Source organism: Ammospiza nelsoni, chromosome 22, assembly GCF_027579445.1.
Source record: "Ammospiza nelsoni isolate bAmmNel1 chromosome 22, bAmmNel1.pri, whole genome shotgun sequence".
In the NCBI taxonomy this organism is placed as follows: Eukaryota; Metazoa; Chordata; class Aves; order Passeriformes; family Passerellidae; genus Ammospiza; species Ammospiza nelsoni.
Window position 1 is genome coordinate 2,991,898 of NC_080654.1, and position 18,577 is coordinate 3,010,474.

The 18,577-nt window shown below is 54.6% G+C and overlaps 2 protein-coding genes across 2 annotated transcripts in view; one reads left to right on the forward strand and one right to left on the reverse strand.

Annotated features, from left to right (window-relative positions):
• The first annotated feature begins 66 nt into the window (after positions 1-66).
• Positions 67-13,760, forward strand: ARHGEF16 (Rho guanine nucleotide exchange factor 16). Its single transcript, XM_059487531.1, has 15 exons — positions 67-88; positions 1,650-2,219; positions 3,197-3,248; positions 3,633-3,802; positions 4,696-4,752; positions 5,175-5,335; positions 5,763-5,915; positions 6,268-6,397; positions 7,097-7,171; positions 7,952-8,044; positions 9,033-9,187; positions 10,394-10,573; positions 11,366-11,439; positions 12,168-12,269; positions 12,775-13,760. Exons 2-15 carry the CDS (start codon positions 1,674-1,676, stop codon positions 12,912-12,914), a joined length of 2,088 nt encoding a protein of 695 aa, XP_059343514.1. The 5' UTR covers positions 67-88; positions 1,650-1,673; the 3' UTR covers positions 12,915-13,760.
• A 1,141-nt stretch (positions 13,761-14,901) lies between these two features.
• The window catches only part of MEGF6 (multiple EGF like domains 6), a 91,236-nt gene continuing 87,560 nt past the window's right edge, over positions 14,902-18,577 (reverse strand). Inside the window, exons 32-36 of the mRNA XM_059487403.1 lie at positions 18,406-18,534; positions 18,016-18,144; positions 17,787-17,915; positions 16,562-16,693; positions 14,902-16,042 (exon numbers count right to left, since the gene is read on the reverse strand). Of these exons, the coding sequence (XP_059343386.1) occupies positions 15,972-16,042; positions 16,562-16,693; positions 17,787-17,915; positions 18,016-18,144; positions 18,406-18,534 (590 nt within the window). The 3' untranslated portion in view covers positions 14,902-15,971. The remainder of the gene's footprint in view (positions 16,043-16,561; positions 16,694-17,786; positions 17,916-18,015; positions 18,145-18,405; positions 18,535-18,577) is intronic.

An 18,577-nucleotide genomic window follows, 5' to 3' on the forward strand; every position in this document is an offset into this window, starting at 1 on the left:
CCCCCGGTCCCGCCCCGGTCCCTCCCATCCCTCCCGGTCCCTCCCATCCCTTTCGCCGCCGCCGCCGCGCTGGCTCCGAGGGGCGCGGGTAGGTGCGGGCGCGGCGGGGTCGGGGCTGGGGCGCTGCGGAGGGACCGGGGAGCCCGGGGAGGGTCCGGCACCGCCATCGGCACCGGTACCGGGGCTCCAGGGCAGCCGTGCGGGCGGCGGTTCCGAGAGAGCGGCTACCGAGCGCCTTCCGGGGAGGGGACGGCGGGACCGGCTGTGCTGTCCCTGCCGGGCTCGTCCTGCCGCGGCTCTGTCCCCGAGGGTCTCAGCGGTGCCAAGGGGTGGTTGGCTCCGTGGCAGAGGGGTTTGGCTGCATCCCAGGGCTGTATCGCTGCTCATTTAGAGCCCAGCTCCCTGCACCGAGTTACGGTGCCCCTGTGCCACCGCTGTCGATGCCCTGTGTGGCCCCCGAGCTTCCCTCCATCCCAGCACCGAGAGCTGTGCATGCTGCCGCCCCCAAACCCTCTGGGTTCAGGCTTGTTTATTGCCACCAGGGCTTGCGATAAGCGTTGTCCTCAGGCAGGATGGGGTTAAGAGCGGAATGTGGTCCGAGGGACGCTTGGCAGAGCTCTGGACATAAAGCATGTGTCCCCCATCCAAGGACAGTGGAATGAGCAGCATCTCTGTCAAACGAGCTGTTGTTGATGGGTCTGTCCCGTCCTCCTGCCAGTCATTCATGCGGGGAAAAGCACGGTCCAGCCTTGGTTTGTTTCCTGGTCTTTGAAAGGGAACAGCTTGGAGATGGCACTGGCACACAATGGGACCTCAGTTGAGGACAATTAAACATAATTTCTCCCGAAGTTATGTAATAGGCAGAGGGCATAAAGCACTCTGTCTGCTCTGTAGGTGCACGGTTCTGTGCGTGGCACAGGAGCGGATGAGTGACCTTAACCCTACCTGGGAAGCCCCAGGGACTGGGGCAGGTGTTTCTGTGGGCAGAGGGGTTTGGGGCAGGTACGAGCTTGGAGGAGGACAGGGTTCACAGCCAGGGAATCCACAGCCTGAGGGAGGTGGCATTCAGGAGGGTGCAGACCGGCTGTGGTGGCTGGCAGCACCCCAAAGGGGAATGAGGGGACACGGAGGTGTGGCAGCAGCAGGGCTCGGGGAGGCTCCATGCCTGTCTAATTCAGGTCTGAGCCTGCCCGGTGCCTGAGGCAGGGTCTGGCTGCTCCATGGCCTGGCTGGGTTTAACCATTGCTCCACGGCCTGGCTGCTCCCATGGCTGCTCCCATGGTCTGGCTGCTCCATGGCCTGGCTGGGTTTAACCATTGCTCCATGGCCTGGCTTCTCCCAGTCCTGGCTGGGTTTAACCACTGCTCCCAGGGCCTGGCTGCTCCCATGGTCTGGCTGCTCCTGGGCTTGCCTGCTCCTGGTTCCTGACCATGTCCCGGAGCCCCTTTCCCAGCCCTGGCACACAGGTGGCCCCACAAGGAGCGAGGTGGTGACAGCATCCCCAGTGTGTCCATACAGGCCTGGCCTCAGAAGCAAGATGGAGGCCAAGCCCTGTGCTGTCTCAAGGTTCCCATGGCTCAGCATAAATTCCTGCTGCCTTACTGGGAGATATTCAGCCACCTGTCTGTCTGTCTGTCTGTCCTCCTCAGCTTGCTGCTCCCCCAGCCACCACCATGTCTCGGGGCTCCTCTGCTACCTTTGTGGATGACAAGACCTTGCTCCTGGAGTACCGATGCCACCCAGTGCAACCAGAACCGCCCAGCCCAACGTGTTCCTCTGGGAAGCTCAGCCCCACCACGGCTCCCAGTGCCACCCCAGTGTCCCCCCTGGGCTCCCCCACCTCGGCCGAGCCCCGCCGCATCGTCCTGAGCACGCACAGCCCCGCCGCGCTCAAGGTGGGCACGCAGCAGCTCATCCCCAAGAGCTTGGCCGTGTCCTCCAAGCCCAAGAACAGCCCCTCCAGGCCCCAGAGCTTTGGGGGGAGCCGGGAGCCCCTGAGCCCCGACCCGAAGCGGGCGGCCGTCCCCGTGCTGGCCCTGCAGGTGGAGGATGAGGATGATGGCGGAGGGGCCCTCAAGCGCAACCTGAGGAACATGTCCTACCGCGCGGCCATGAAGGGGCTGGGGGCTGACATGGAGCCAGCCAAGGCCCCACCATCACTGAAACCCGTGTCTGAGGAAGGCAGCACCCTGCCTGACCGCAGCCCCGGCAGGAGCAAGGTGGGTTTAACCCCTTCTGTCACCCCTGTCGGGCAGGGATGGGGTCCTGCTTTCCTGCTGGTGACAGAGGAGCTGCAGGGCCCTCAGCTGCAGTCAGTTCTGAGCCTGGCGTGGTGCCTGGTGCCTTGGGAAGCTGAAGTAAGGTGGGTTTAACCCCTGCTGTCACCAGCTCCCAGAGGTAGGGGCAGCAGTCTGGGGGGGCTGAGAGCTCTGGGGGGATAATTCCTCATCATTAGTGGGCTTGTAGTGGGCTGGCTGGGACACGCAGGGTCTGCCCAAGGCTGTTGGTGCAGGTGGTGCTGCTGTAATTGGGCTTCACCCACAGCTGAGGGAAGGCAGGTGCTCCTTGCTGGGCTTTCCCTGTGGACTTTGGGGAGAGTAATCTTCACTCCAGGGAGTGTAATCTTCACTCCAGGGAGTGGCAGCAGCTGCAGGGGATGATGCAGGAGTGAGTAGGAATGGGGTCCTGCTTTCCTGGTGGTGACAGAGGAGCTGCAGAGCCCTCAGCTGCAGTCAGTTCTGAGCCTGGTGTGGTGCCTGGTGCCTTGGGAAGCTCCGTGTCACCAGCAGATGCTGCAGGTCCCTGGAGAGGCCGGGAATAGCTGACATGGTTTTGGTGGGGAGTGGAGCTGGATGTTTGCAGGGTGGGGCTGGCCGGGAGAGCGGCTCCAGTCGCACACAAACATGGGTGAAGCACGTCTGGGGAAAGGGAGACTCCAGAGCAGGCAAAGTCCAGGTGTGAGAGAGATTTGACAGCAGCAGTGCAAGTACAGCATGGTTCTGAGCGTGACCCTGGTTATATGGGAGGTGAAAGCTGAGTCACCTGGGTAAGGCAAACAGAGCCCACACAAAGCCAGGCTGAAAGAACAGGGTGGTGTGGGCCAGCTGGCACAGGTAACTCCCCCTTTTCCTGAAGGAGTTTTCCCAGTGTCTCAGAAGTGTGGCAACCACAGCAGGCTCTCCTCTTGCCCTTGCAGAAAACCCTCGGGCGGAAGCGGGTGCAGAAGCGTGGTGGCTCCTTCAAGGACCGTGAGTGCTCCTGTCCCCTGTTCCTCAACCAAGCAAATCCCTGCAAGGCTTTCCCCACTTTCCCCATGGTCAATGGAGCTCCCTGCCCATGGCTTTTGCCTCTGTTTCCCCGAAGCAACAGTAGCATTGCTGCCCTGCTTTCCCACTCCTGGGGCTGATAACACTGCGGTGGCTCCCAGGGAAAATGGGAGAGCTGCGGGAGGCTGCTGGGAGCAGCAGCCGCTGGGTAATCAGTGCAGTGCAAAGTCCAACCTCATCAGGGAAGTTTCTGGCCCGGAACTCGTGGCTCGTGGCCAGCAGGGCAAGGCAGCCGTGCTGGGAACGGAAGCCATGAGCTGGGAGAGGCTCCAGCGCTGTCCTGACCCCGTGTCTTGTCCTCTGCAGAGCCCCAGCTGTACCAGGAGATCCGTGAGAGAGGCCTGAACTCTGTCAGCCATGAGTCAGACGAGGACTTGCTGGAGGAGGCCCTGCCAGAGGAGCCGTCCCCGCTGGGTGCTGCCATCGTGGTGCAGAGCTACCGCCCGGCCCAGGTGACATGGAGCCAGCTCCCAGAGGTAGGGGCAGCAGCCTGGGGGCTCTGAGAGCTCTGGGGGGATAATTCCTCATCATTAGTGCTTGCACTGGGCTGGCTGGGACACGCAGGGTCTGCCCAGGGCTGTTGGTGCTGCTGTGGTGGGACTTTACCCACCACTGAGGGAAGGCAGGTGCTCCATGCTGGGCTTTCCCTGTGGACTTTGGGGAGAGTAATCTTCACTCCAGGGAGTGTAATCTTCATCCAGGGAGTGTAATCTTCATCCAGGGAGTGTAATCTTCACTCCAGGGAGCGTAATCTTCATCCAGGGAGTGGCAGCAGCTGGTGGTGGGGGCTGGATGATGGAGGAGTGAGTGGTGATGGTGTGTGATGATATGTGATGGTTTCTGATGGTTTGTAATGGTTTGTGACGTGTTCCTTTGGTGTGTGGCGGTGTTTTGCAGTGTGTAATGGTTTCTGATGGGTTGTGATGGTTTCTGATGATTTGTGATGGTTTTGTAATGGTTTTTAATGGTTTGTGATGGGTTCCTTTGGAGTATGCTGGTGTGCTACAGTGTGTGATGGTTTGTGATGGGTTGTGATGGTGTGTGCTGGTGTGTGATAGTGTGTAATGGTTTCTGATGGTTTGTGATGGTCTGTGGTGGTGTGTTACAGTGTGTAATGGGTTGTGATGGTTTCTGATGGTTTTGGATGGGTTCTGATGGGGTGTGCTGGTGTGTCACAGAGTGTGATGGTTTGGGATGGTTTCTGATGGTGTATGATGGTTTGTGCTGGTGTGTCACAGTGCGTGATGGTTTCTCACAGTTTGTGATGGGTTCCCTTGCTGTGTGCCGGTGGGATGGGCCGTGGGGTGGCTGACACAGCCCCTGACTGCACTAGAGGGCGTGCAAGGACCGTGGTTCTGCTCATCCCCAGGTCCTGGAGTCGGGCATCCTGCAGAGGATCTCCCCCGAGGAGCGCAAGAGGCAGGAGGTGAGAGAGCCCTGGGGTGTCCCCGGGAGCTCAGTGGGGGCACCAAGGGCTGTGGGACACGCGAGGCTCTGGCAGGGTCTGCTCCAGGTGGAGCTGGGCTGGGCTCAGCTCAAGGTGCTGCTGCTTCCAGCTGCTCCAGGGCTGGGCAGTGCTGGGAGGGCTCACCTGCACTAACTGCTGGGGAAACAGCTCCATTGGGTGCTGATGGGAAGGGAAAACATCCTCATGCTATGGCTTTTTAATGACTGAGTGTCCTAAAACACACTGGGATTATTGGTATTGGCCAGGCCATGCATGAGGTGACACAGAGAACCCACATAGAGCCAAGTAATTTCCGGTTTCTCTGTGCCAGAGAGTAGAAATAAGATTTAACAATTAATTCCCGGCTTTTTCCACTGTTGCATCTTCCCTGCTTTCTCCAGGCAATGTTTGAGATCATCACTTCTGAGTACTCCTACATGCACAGCCTGAACATCCTGGTGAGCCACTTCATGAGGTCAGAGGAGCTGAAGGAGACCATGACTCAGACAGAGCACCACCACCTCTTCTCCAACATTGGGGACATCCTGACAGTCAGCAAAAGGCAAGTGGAGCCTGGGAGGGGACCCTGAGCTTTTCATTGGTAGTGCTAAACCAGCCATCCCTTGGATTGTTGCAGGGACTCACTGGGTGGTGGGGAGGAAATGGCTTTGGGAGCTGTGTCCGTGTGGGAAGGCAGCAGGAGGAGGATGCAGCAGCCCTGGGAATGGGGCTGGGGGTGTTGAGGGCTTGTGGCATCCTGATGGGGCAGAAAGTAAAACCTCATGGAGGGCTGAGGTGGAGGAGGGATCCCATGCAGGAATGGAGGAAGCGTGTGCCTCTGGGGAAGGCGTGGGTGTCTGAGCTGCTGGAGCTGCCCTGCCAGAAAGGATCCAGGCCCCAGCTCCTCTGGGAAAACTGGGGAAAAGCAGCAGTGGGAACATTCAGTTTGTCCAGTGAGTCATGTGAGCCTGTTGAAATTCTCTCCTCAGCTTCTTTGAGGACCTGGAGAAGCGGCACCAGGAGCACCTCCTGATCCCTGACATCAGCGACATCGTGGAGGAGCACGCCTCGAAACACTTCAACCCCTACATCCGCTACTGCTCCAATGAGGTCTATCAGCAGAGGACACTGGATAAGCTGCTGTGAGTACAGGGCTTGGGCTGGCCAAGGAGCTGCCTCAAAGGGCTCTGGGCTCCAGGGACTGCAGAGATCCATAGCACACAGGGACTTGTTCATCCCCAGGCCAAGTCTGAGTCTGTTATTGGTACATCTGTGGCTTTTCCCACCTTTTGGTGGGCTCACCATCTCTCTCTGGGTGCTTTTCCACCACCTGCTGTGGAATCAGTCGTGTTTCTGCCCAGCTGGGCACTCCAAGCCTGGCAGAACACCCCAGGCAGTGCCATCACTGCTCTGCATTTCCAGTGTGTGGAGAGCTGCTGGAAAATCCTGACAACAGAAGAACAGAGTTAATGGAGCTTTCTTATCCTGTTCCAGAACCACAAACCCCTTATTTAAAGAGACCCTGAAACAAATTGAAAGGAAGCCAGAGTGTGGAGGCCTGCCAATGATCTCATTTCTCATTCTGCCCATGCAGAGGGTAACACGGCTTCCTCTGCTCTTAGATGTAAGTAGTCACACAGTGGCACTGCTTGGCACCTCTGAAGAGGTGACTCTGCTGTTCCCTTTGTTTGCTGAGCCTGAGACAGCCTCTGCTTGGACTTCCAGCCCTCTGGAGCCGGGCCCTGGGTGCTCCTGTATTCAGGAGAAGCATTTGGATAACTCTCAGGCACATGGTGGGATTCTTGGGGTGTCCTGTGCAGGGCCAGGAGTTGATCTTAATGGATCCCTCCCAGCTCAGATTTATATCCAGAGCAATCTACTTCTCTGGAGGTGTCAGGTGTGCAGCTTAAAGCTCCGTGAAAAACACTTCATGTCTTGGTGCCACCCATCTGAGCCACCTGAGCTTCTTCTGTGCCATGTCGGGGTCCCAGGGTGGGGTGGCACAAGTGTCCTGGTCAGACAGCCCAGGAATGGAAAGCAAGTCTTGCATTCTTCATGGAAATCTGCTCTAAATAGCCAAGCTGCTGGATGTGGGGTTTCCAGTGACTGCTGCCAGTCTGTGGGGGTTGCAGGGCTGAGGGCCAGGGGGTGGCCATATCAGACATGAAACCCCCAGATTCACAGCTCCCAGCACTGTTAAACCTTCCTGTGACCACTGGGGACAGCTCAATCAACATGTGACATCCTGAAATCCTGGGGGAGCAGCTGATGCTCCCTTCTCTGGGGTGCAATGTCACTAAAGCTTCTTATCTTGGAATTCCAGACCGTGCAGCAAAAAACAAACGCGCACACCGCAGCGTACGGAGCTGCCACCCGCGCTGTGAAGGCCATCAGCAAGGTGAGGCCCAGCTGCCAGCCCTCCACCTGTCCTCCTGCCAGCTCAGCCCTCTGCAGCACTGATCCAAAGCTGCCATTCTGGTCTCATTTCCCTCCCAGCATCAGTTCACTCGAGGCTCCTCTGCTCCAAACAGCTGCTGGATGAACACACCTTTCCCCTTCTCAACTTTGTCACCTGATCTTGGTTTGTTCCTTGTTCTTGTTCTCTGTTCTTCTTTCCTCTTAGGCCCATCTTTATCCTTCCTGAAGCAGTTCTCACTGTGGTTTTTGGGGATTTGGGCAGTGAATGAAGCAGAGAGGGAAGTGTGGAGGGCAGTAGTCATGAGCTGTGCACTGTCTGCACTCCTGGATCTCATCTCCCTGTTTTTTCCACCGTGCCAGTGGTGACTCTTCCTTTCATCCCCCTGAGGAGCAGCTCTTGGCAGCACATTCCTGCTGCTCCCAGTCTGTCCTGCTCTCACACCCGAGCAGAGTGTGATTGTTCATCCTCCTGCCTTGAGCTCTTCTCAGATGATTAATTCTTCCTCCTCCTGTTGCTCCTCAGTTCTGGTGCAGGTTCACTTGAGTCCTTCTCCAGGCAGAGCCCATGTGCCATCTCTCTCTAGGAGTGCAACCCACTGCCTTTTCCCAACCTGGCATGAAGCCTGTGCCAGGAATTGTCTGTCTGTCTCTCCTGCTCAGGGCAGCAGGACAGTCCCTAATGCTGGGGGTGGTGTGGGAGATGGATGGGCTCAGTGTCTGACCCTTCTCCACTTCCCTTGGGACGTTTTTCTCTTCCCAGCTGGTCAAGAGCTGCAATGACGGAGCTCGGGCTATGGAGAGGACAGAGCAGATGTACACCTTGCAGAAACAGCTGGAATTCGGGAAGAAGAAGGTGAGGCCTTGTGGAAGTGGTGATGGGAAGTCTTCTGGGGCTGTTTAGACAGGTCAGACCCATGCTGGGAATCCTTCCGGGAAGCCTGGAGTGGTCTTCCACCGGGCAGCACTGACAGAACCAGAGGACACAGTCTCAAGCTACATCAGGAAGGTATAGGTTGGATATTAGGAAAAAATTTTCACCAAAAGAAGAAAAAAGTACTGGAATGCTCTTCCCAGGGAGGTGCTAGAATCACCATCTCTGGATGTGTTTAAAAAAAGACTGGACATGGCACTTGGTGCTAGAGTCTAGGTGTTGGACTTGATCTTAGAGGTCTCTTCCAACTTCATCATTCTGGGATTCTGTGACTGTTGGATGCAGGCAGTTTCTAAAAAGTGTAGTAAAGCCATGACAGTGTTGGGGTCCAGAGGCTGCATCTCTGGTGTGCTGGAATGGGGTGCACAGCCCCCTGGAAAATCCTTTTTAAAAGACCCTTAAATGCTGTGACAGTGTTCACAGGGGTCTGAGGATGAGGGAAGAGACGAGGATCTGACTCCATGTTCCAGAAGCCTTGATTTATTATTTTATGATATATTAAAACTATATTGAAAGAATAGAAGAAAGGATTTCATCGGAAGGTTAGCTACGAATAGAATAAGAAGGAATGATAACAAAGGCTTGTGGCTCGGACAGAGAGCCCAAGCCAGCTGGGCTGTGATTGGCCATTAATTAGAAACAACCACATGACACCAATCCCAGATGCACCTGTTGCATTCCACAGCAGCAGATAACCATTGTTTACATTTTGTTCTTGAGGCCTCTCAGCTTCTCAGAAGAAAAAAAACCTTAAGGAAAAGATTTTTCATACAACATGTCTGTGACAAAACACATGTGGCGTGTCCATCCCAGCTGACCCCAGGGGCCACTGCAGGCTCGCTCCCTGCCTTGATTTTGCCTGCTGCTGGTGAGCAGGGCAGTGCCTGAGCCTTTTCTGGTGCTGTTCCAGCCTTTCCCTCTGATCTCGGTGTCCCGGTGGCTGCTGAAGCGGGGGGAGCTGCACCTGCTGCTGTCAGAGGAGGCTGGAATCTTCCGCCGCGGCGCCGGCCGCCTCTGCCACCTCTTCCTCTTCAACGACGTCCTCATCATCACCAAGAAGAAGAGGTGAGGGCCCTGCCTTTCCCTGAAGAACAGCTAGGGGGATTAAACTCCAATTTCCCCAGCAGAATATTGGAATAATTACCAGTATAGCCAGAGTGGATGTGCCTGAGCTTGTCTGGCCCTTGGTGCTGAACCAAATAGCTGCACTGTGGTGTTTTCACCCCACAGACACTTTTGCCTGGCTGGGTGTGTGGTGTTTCACCCCACAGACACTTTTGGCTGGCTGGGTGTGTGGTGTTTCACCCCACAGACACTTTTGGCTGACTGGGTGTGTGGTGTTTCACCCCATGGACACCTTTGCCTAGCTGGGTGTGTGGTGTTTCACCCCACAGACACTTTGGGCTGTGGGGTGTGTGGTGTTTTCACCCCACACACACTTTTGGCTGTGGGATGTGTGGTGTTTCACCCCACAGACACTTTGGGCTGCCTGGGTGTGTGGTGTTTCACCCCACAGACACTTTTGCCTGGCTGGGTGCTGCAGCTGGGCCTGTGGGGACAAGTCCAGACCTGCAGGAGCTCTGGTGGTGCTGGGATGGAGCTTCCCCCCATAACGGGCTGCTACTTGGGTTTACCTCTGTGGAGAAGTTTTAAGGCGATGATGAAGGAAAGGAGTTGGTTCTGATGGAGGGTTTGGATGCAGAGCTTTATTCTGGCCCTCAGGCTCTGAATGCAGCACCAGCTCCAACAGAACTCCCTGATCCTGTGGTTGCTGCTCCTTTAACCCCAGGGAGAGGGGCAGGGAAGGGGTAGGGAGCCACCAAGCAGAGACAGGAGGGGAGGGACAAGGGACAAAGGACACCCGGATGGCCCAATGCCCCCCAGGGGTAGAGGGCATCCTTTGGATCTGCCAATCACTCTGGTATTCCAGGACTGACAGACAGTGCTGGGAGGGAAAGGAGAGGTGACTGACACACCTGGCAGGGAAATATCAGGGGAGGGACCCGAGGTTCTGAGGTAAACCCTGAAATCACAATGCAACAGCAGAGAGATCTGTGAGATTTCCCTGTTTCCACCTTGTCAGCCAGAAGAGTCCCACCGGTGGCTTTGCCTCAGTGGGTGGGTGGTCAGCACATCCCCAGAGCCATTTCCCACCCTGAGCATCAGCTCCAGGCTGCTCTGGCAATGCCTGCTGAGCCTCCTGTGCCCTGCTGCGAGCTGGCAAATGGCCCAGACCCCACAGCTGGGTCACTGCTCCTGTTTGTGCCACAGTGAGGAGAGCTACATGGTCATGAACTACGCCACGCTGGACCAGGTCACCGTGGAGAAGGTGGAGAGCTCAGAGCCACCCTCCCCTCCTCCTGGCAGGGCTGGTGGGCACCTGCTGCGCGTGGTGCTGGAGAAGGACAGCGAGGGACGGCGGGAGGAGGTGGTGCTGTCAGCAGAGACACTGTGAGTGCCATGCTGGGATTGTGCTCTGGTTTTTGGGATGAATTTGGGATGAACTGGGAATCCCACGCTGGGATTTTGCTCTGGCCCTTGGGATGAATTGGGAATCCTCTGAGGCATGTGTGACCGTGTTCACAGGGGTCCGAGGATGAGGGAAGAGACGAGGATCTGATTCCATGTTTCAGAAGGCTGATTTATTATTTTATCATATATATTACATTCATACTATACTAAAAGAATAGAAGATAGGTTAGCTAAGAATAGAAAAAGAAGGAATGATAACAAAGGCTGACTGTGATTGGCCATTAATTAGAAACAACCACATGAGACCAATCACAGATGCACCTGTTGCATTCCACAGCAGCAGATAATCAATGTTTACATTTTGTTCCTGAGGCTTCTCAGCTTCTCAGGAGGAAAAATCCTAAGGAAAGGCTTTTTCAGAAAATATCATAGCTACAGGCTTCTGCAGATCTCCCTTTACCCCCACGCTCCTCCTCCTAGAAATTGGGATGTGCACAGCCTTCTCCCAGCCTCTGTTCCTTTCTCTCTCTTATATTTCCCATATAATTCCCATATCAGCTTCCCCTGTCCAAGTGAAGCAAAGCAGCCAGGCCGTGTGTGCCACTTGGGAAGGGTCCTGACACTGAATAATCTGATCAGTGTGACTCCCCTGGAAAGCATTTATCCTGCTAGGAATGTCCCAGCTGCTGCTGGCCACAGGATGCTGTGCTTAAGGAGCTTAAATCCACAGGGATGCTGTCCTAAGGCTCTCTTTGTGTTTCCCTCTGGCAGGAGTGACCGGGCCAGGTGGATTGCAGCTCTGATGCACAGGGAGAAGGAGCAGCCTGACACCACTCCCAAAGGAGGTACTGTGTGCCCAAGGGCAGCCTGGCTCTGCTGGGATTCCCTGGCACACCAGAGCATTTGCAGGGCCAAGTTTCTGCCTGGTTCTCCTCCATTCCTGGAGTGGAGAGGAAAACCACACACTGTGACAGTGTTCACAGGGGTCTGAGGATGAGGGAAGAGATGAGGAGCTGACTCCATGTTCCAGAAGCCTTGATTTATTATTTTATTATATATATTACATTAAAACTATACTAAAAGAATGGAAGAAAGGATTTCATCAGAAGGCTGGCTAAGAATAGAAAAAGAAAGAATGATAACAAAGGCTTGTGGCTTGGACTCTCTGTGATTGGCTATTAATTAGAAACAACCACGAGACCAATCACAGATCCACCTGTTGCATTCTACAATAGCAGATAACCATTGTTTACATTTTGTTCCTGAGGCTTCTCAGCTTCTCAGGAGGAAAAATCCTAAGGAAAGGATTTTCCATAAAAGATGTCTGTGACACCACGCCTTGCTCCTTAGGAGTTGCCTCCCATGAAGTTACCAGTCACAATTGACCTTAAATGCATTTCCTGGGAGGCACAGTGGAATTCCAGGAATGCCTTCAGCTGTTGTTAGAGGAAGTTTGACAAGCTTGGAGGGATAAGGGGCAGGGACAGGAGGGAATGGAGCATGCTGTGCTGTGGAGCACTGGGTGGGTGGTCATGGCCCCTGCTCACTGTCCCTGCTGTCCCCTGTCCTGCAGACCTGAGCCAGGTGGAGATCACCCGTGCCTACCTGGCCAAGGAGGCGGATGAGCTGTCCCTGCAGCAGGCAGATGTTGTCCTGGTGCTGGGGGAAGAGGATGGTGAGTGCCAGGGGGCGTGGGGCTGGGTGTGGGGCAGGCTCTGACCTCAGCACAGCGGGTCAGTGTTCCCTGGGGACTGGGTTTTAGCAATTACAGAAGCTTCTAGGCTGCTGGTGAGAGCTGTGGCACTGAGTGGTGCTTTGTCCCAGCAGGTGACAGTGGTTCCTGAGGAGCTGAGGGAGGTGGCATTGCCAAGGATCTGTGCCCTTTCCTGGCCCTGTCAACTGCTCTGTTCTCCCCTAGGCTGGTGCTGAGGGGAGCGGGGCTGGTTCCCCCAGGATCCACAGCCCTTCCTGGCCCTGTCAGAGCTCTGTTCTCTCCTAGGCTGGTGCTGGGGGGATCAGCTGTGGGATTAGGAGTGGGGTTTGTTCCCCCAGGACCTGCCGCTCTTCCTGGCCCTGTTACCCTCTCTGTTCTCTCCTAGGCTGGTGCTGGGGGGAGCAGGGCTGGTTCCCCCAGGATCCACAGCCCTTCCTGGCCCTGTCAGAGCTCTGTTCTCTCCTAGGCTGGTGCTGGGGGGAGCGTTTGCGGGACGGGGAGCGGGGCTGGTTCCCCCAGGCCTGTGCCAGGCCCATCACCAGCCGCGTGGCCGCCGAGGGCAACGTGCGGCGCATGGAGCGGCTGCGCATCGAGACCAACGTGTAGGGACAGCACAGAGAGAGAGACACCCTGCTTCAGGGAGCCCCAGACCTCTGCAGACTGAGCCCACGGAGAGGAGGCACAGCAGAGCCTTTCTTCTTGAACTGTGCTGTCAGATCTCATCAGCCAGGATGGGTTTGTGTGGCAGCAGTGACACAGCAGCTCCGCTGTGAGAGCTGGCACTGGGCACTCCTGGCAGCGCTGGCACTGGTGACCTGGAACAGGCTCTGGGAGCAGCCAAGGGCTTGGCACAGGTTGGGAAGCTGGAGCTGTTCTGGGCTCTCAAGTGCCTATGCCACCATGGCCAAGCTGGAGCTGTTCTGGGCTCTGAAGTGCCTGTGCCACCATGGAGCTGTTCTGGGCTCTGAAGTGCCCGTGTCACCATGGCCAAGCTGGAGCTGCTCTGGGCTCTGAGGTGCCTGTGCCACCATCTCCGTCCCTGCAGCACCTGCTGCACACCTAGTGTGGGGAGAGCACACCCCAGTCAGGCTTTGTTTGGAGCTTAAATCCATGTGCTTGGCTCATTGCTCAGCCCAGTTTTTGCTGCTGTTTCTCTTTTTTCTGTCTCTCCCCCCCACAATAATTCTTGGGCCCTTTGGGCAGAGCCATCCCTGCACAGGTGAGGTAATGCCAGACACCTTTGGTCTCTTGATGAAATACTTGATGCCAGAGTTGTTCCCATGGAGTCAGCTCTGGGATGTGCTCCAGGCAGAAGATAAGGAGCAGGGCTGCAGCTCCCTCCTGCCTTTCCCTGCTCCCAGCTGGGGAGGGGGCTCAGCCCCTCACACCCCGTGCAGGGGACATGGCTGCTACAATTTTGGGGTGCCAAACTTCACATTCACTGTTCTGATCAAGCTGTTCAACTGTAAATTAACAATAAATTCTTGGATACCAATGGACCACATGTTCTCTGTTAGTGGAGAGTGTCCCTGAGCATGAGAGCTCCCCCATGAGCCCTGAAATGAAGCTTCATTCTGCTGGTGGCATTGCATGTTCTGACACAATATCTACACCTCATGAAACACCTTCCTGTCACCTGGAGCAGCTGTCAGGTGCATTTTAGTGAGACAGACAAGATAAGTAGAAACTCAGCCAGGCTTTCTGTTTATTTCTTTTAACTGTGGAGAAAGTAACATTTTTTTTCATCAGTGCTAAATTAAAGAAGATCCAAAAAGGGAGACAGTACAAGAAAAGATGAATCCAACAAACTGGATTAAGAAATATGAACAGGAAAAGGACATTATATAAAAATACAGGTACAGGGTTTGCTCTGAGCAGCTGCCAGGAGTCCTGGAGCTGCAGCTGGAATGGGACAGGATGGATCCAGCCCCATGGTTAAGGCTGTTCCCATGTTCTCCTGGAGCAGGGCCAGCATCTCCCCTGGCCTCCTCCTCCTCCCAATCACTGGAACCTTCCTGTGATGGCCCAGGAGCTCCAAGGCAAAGGGGAGCTGAGGGATGATTGTCTGGAGATGAGCAGCACCACTGGCAGCACTGATGGGCTCATTTGGCACATGGACAAAATCTTCCTGCTCCCTGCTCATCCCACATCCAACCTCAGCACCACCATTTTGGTCCTTCACTCCATACTCATATTAACATGATTTCTTCACAAGAATGAGAGCTAATGTAAAAAACAAATAGTGTTAAGGAAGAAATAAAAGAAGAAAGGAATTAGCCCAAAATGACGAGTTCTATACAGATTAAAATAACTTCCATCAGGAGAAGAAAGAATTCTTTTATTATTTTCATGTTGGCCCCTGTGGGAATAATTTAAAGGCCAAGTGCCTGGGCAGGGCTGTGCTGCAGCCTGTGGGGATGGGATGGGATGGGATGGGATGGGATGGGATGGGATAATGGGATGGGATGGGATAATGGGATGGGATGGGATGGGATGGGATCCATGGGATGGGATGGGATGGGATGGGATGGGATGGGATGGGATGGGATGGGATGGGATGGGATCCATGGGATGGGATGGGATCCATGGGATGGGATGGGATCCATGGGATGGGATGGGGATGGGATAATGGGATGGGATAATGGGATGGGATGGGGATGGGATGGGGCTGTCCCTCTCCTTTGCAGAGCTGGGGTTCTTCTGGCAGTGGCTTCCCCTGCCCAGGAGCTTTGTGCAAACAGACAAAGGGGGCCCTGGGCCCTGGCCAGGGTGATGTGGTGACACTGGACTGGTGACATTCCCCACTGCTGCACATGCCCAGCTCCTGACTGTAACTGGCATGGCAAAATAACTCAGGATTCAGGGCTGGGAGAGGCCACTCCAGCTGGGATTTGCCTTGACAAGATGAGCCAGCTCTTTGTCTCCATTTCATGCAGAATCTCTGACTTCCACACTCGATTTAGGCTTCCTTCTTCTTGGAGTAAGTGACACAGGCAGCACCATGAGCTGGCAAACTCCTGGGCCATGGGCTGGCAAACTCCTGGCATGAAGAACAGGCTCCAGACCCCTGACAAGCTTGTCCAGCACAGCCTGTTCTGTCAGCAGGCACCAGTTCTGGAGCCCTGCGTGATTTCCCTTGGCAAATTGTCACTTACAGTAAAACACCATGGAAAATTCAAATTAAAAAGAAAATAATTCAAGTGAGGTGGTGCATCCACAGGAGGCCCAGTCTCAGGAGAGCTGACCATCAGTCCTGACAACACTGTGGTGCAGCTTCCCATAAATATTGATGTATAAATACCTGATTTGGACCACGATTTCAGCCCCCTCCCCAAGCCCAGCACCCAGAAGTTGAAGGCTGGCCAGCAATGTGTCACAAGCTGTCAAAGTCCACTGTCCCCTGAGCAGAATTGATCGCTCCTGCCCTGGTCACCTGGTCTCTGGCCATGGGCAGGGCACACGTGTCCTCAGGGCCAGCCCGCGCTGGCGCAGTGAACTGGTTATACTGGGAGCTTCAGCCTCACTCAGACACCCCAAAAGCAGCAGCTGGGGCTGCCAGGAGATGAGGGCTGCTCGTGTGGCTCAAAACTGAGTTCGTTACAGGTCATTGGCTTCTTCAGGCGGCTGCTTGGTGAAACCAAGGCAGTGCTGCCACAGCAGGACCTACTCCTCTGCTGGCTGGAGCCCCTCCAGGGCTGGTGGTGGTGGCCTGGTGGGTGGCAGGGACTGCATGGCTGGAAAACAAGACAGGACAGGTCAGTCCTTGCTGTGGGCAGCCCTGCTGACCCTCCCCAGTGCTGCCAGGCCTGGGGGCACAATCCCTCCCCATTCCCCTCCCCACTGGGAGCACCAGTCTGTGGGTTTGGGTCAGACCCTCCTGCCCCACATCCAGCACCCACGGGGGTCACTCTGAGCCCACAGGGCTGGGCAGGGATGAGGAGGGGTGAGGTTTCACTGTGGTTGGTGCATGGAATCAATATCCCCGCTCATGATCAGAATGGGATTTGTGCCCTGGCTGTTCCAGGAGCACATTTATGGCCAGCCTGCTAAACACCTTCAATTTGAGACTTCACAACCCTCCCTGGTGGCTGCAGTGACAGCAGACAGGTCAGAGCAGCTGAGGGGCTCGGCAAGAGGCAGGTGCTGCCCTCAGTGCCTGGACTGAGCTGATTTACTGCTCCCAAACCCACCCCTGAGCCCAGGCACAGCCTCCCCTCGGGTTTTGTCCCCCATTGTCCCCGCCCAGGCCTCACCTTCACGGCAGGTGGGTCCCGTGTGGCCGTGCAGGCACTGGCACTGCCCGTTCCTGGCGTTGCAGTAGGAGCTGCTGGGGGCACACTGGCATGCCAGGCTGCACTCGGGGCCGAACTGGGTGGGCTGGCACTCTGCAGAGGGAAGAGCTGCTCAGGTGTGCGGGAATTCAGGACATCCCTCTGTCCTGGACTGCCCAAACCCCTGCCAGAGAGACACCCTGGCACAGACCCCAAGACACCTGAGACTTTGATTGTGACCCAAGGAAAAAGCAATTACCAACCTTATATGAGGATCTGCAAGCCACGAAAGTCTAAGTAGAATAATAGTTAGCTTGTCACAGGGTGAAAAAATAGATTTTTGGGGGTTTTAGAATGGGGGTTTGGAGATTGTTTATCCAACAGGTGGTTGTTTCATTGGTTTCATGTGAATTGTTTTGACTTAATGACCAATTAGTGCCAAGCTGTATCACAGCTCTGGAAGGAGTCATGAGTTTTCATTATTATCTTTTTAGCCTTCTGTAAGTATCCATATAACATAACATAACATAACATAACATAACATAACATAACATAACATAATTTTCTTACAATATAATATAATTTTAAACTATATATTATAATATAGATTTCTTATTATATAATGTAAATATTATATTATATTATATTATATTATATTATATTATATTATATTATATTATATTATATTATAATATGATATGATATAATATGATATGATATAATATAATATAATATAATATAATATAATATTATATAATATTATATTATATTATATTATATTATATTATATTATATTATATTATATTATATTATATTATATTATTTTTTAAAAATGAAAATAAAATTTTTAAAATAACAAATTAAAATTAAAGATTTAAAATTGATATATTAAAGATATAATAAAGATATAATATAAAATAATGGATTAAAATAAAATAAACATAAAATAATTAAAATAGAAAAGTAAAATAGAAAAATAAAAAATAAAATAAAATATATAATAAAATAATAATAAAAAAATATCTGAGAACATGGAGACAGATTCATCACTCCTCCCTTCATCTGGGAACCCCCCAAATACAATATGCCACTGTCCCTCTCGCCCTGTGAGGTGACACACACCAGAAAAAAGCCTCTCCCAGCTCACCGAGAGCAAACCCCCCATCACACAGCCCCTTCCTCCCCTGCCCAGCTGGGCTCAGCTCACCTGCAGCACAGGTGGGGCCGGTTCTGCCCGGGGGGCACAGGCAGCGCCCGCTCACCGGGTCACAGGGGACATCGCTGGGACAGTCACAGAGATGCTGGCACCCCTCTCCGTACGTCCCTTCCTTGCAGCCTGTGTGAGACACAGAATCCAGCCACAGAATCCAGCCTCTGCTCTGTGTGTCTGGCCCTTGGGATGCCCTCGGGAAGGGCGAGGAGGAGGATGGCGGTACCTGTGTGACAGCGCTCGCCCTGCAGCCCCGGGGGACAGCGGCAGCGCCCGGTGACGGGGTCACATCCTGCGCCATGCTCACAGTCACAGCGCTGCTGGCAGCCCTCTCCGTGGAACCCTGGGGGACAGCCTGGGACGGGAGAAGCTCATTAGAGAGGGGGTGAGTGGAAATCTGCAGCAGAGGCTCGGACAGCCCAGAAGGGAGGAGCACAGAGCCCAACTTGTGCCCAAATTGTGCCTGAATGGTGCCCAGCTTGTGCCCAACTTGTGCCCAAATTGTGCCTGAATTGTGCCCAGCTTGTGCCCAACTTGTGCCTGATTTGTGCCCAGCCCTCCAAGCCCCACATTCAGCCCCACGGGGTTTGCTCAGTGCCCAGCACCCAACACTCACTGTGCTCGCAGAGGGGCCCGTAGTGGCCGTGGGGACAGCGGCAGGTGCCCGTGGCCGGGTGGCAGGTGGCGTTGTGCAGGCAGGGGCAGCGCAGCTGGCAGGCGGCACCGAAGCTTCCTGGAGGGCATTCTGTGGGCAGAGGAGGGGACAGAGCTGCTCAGCATCCCCACAA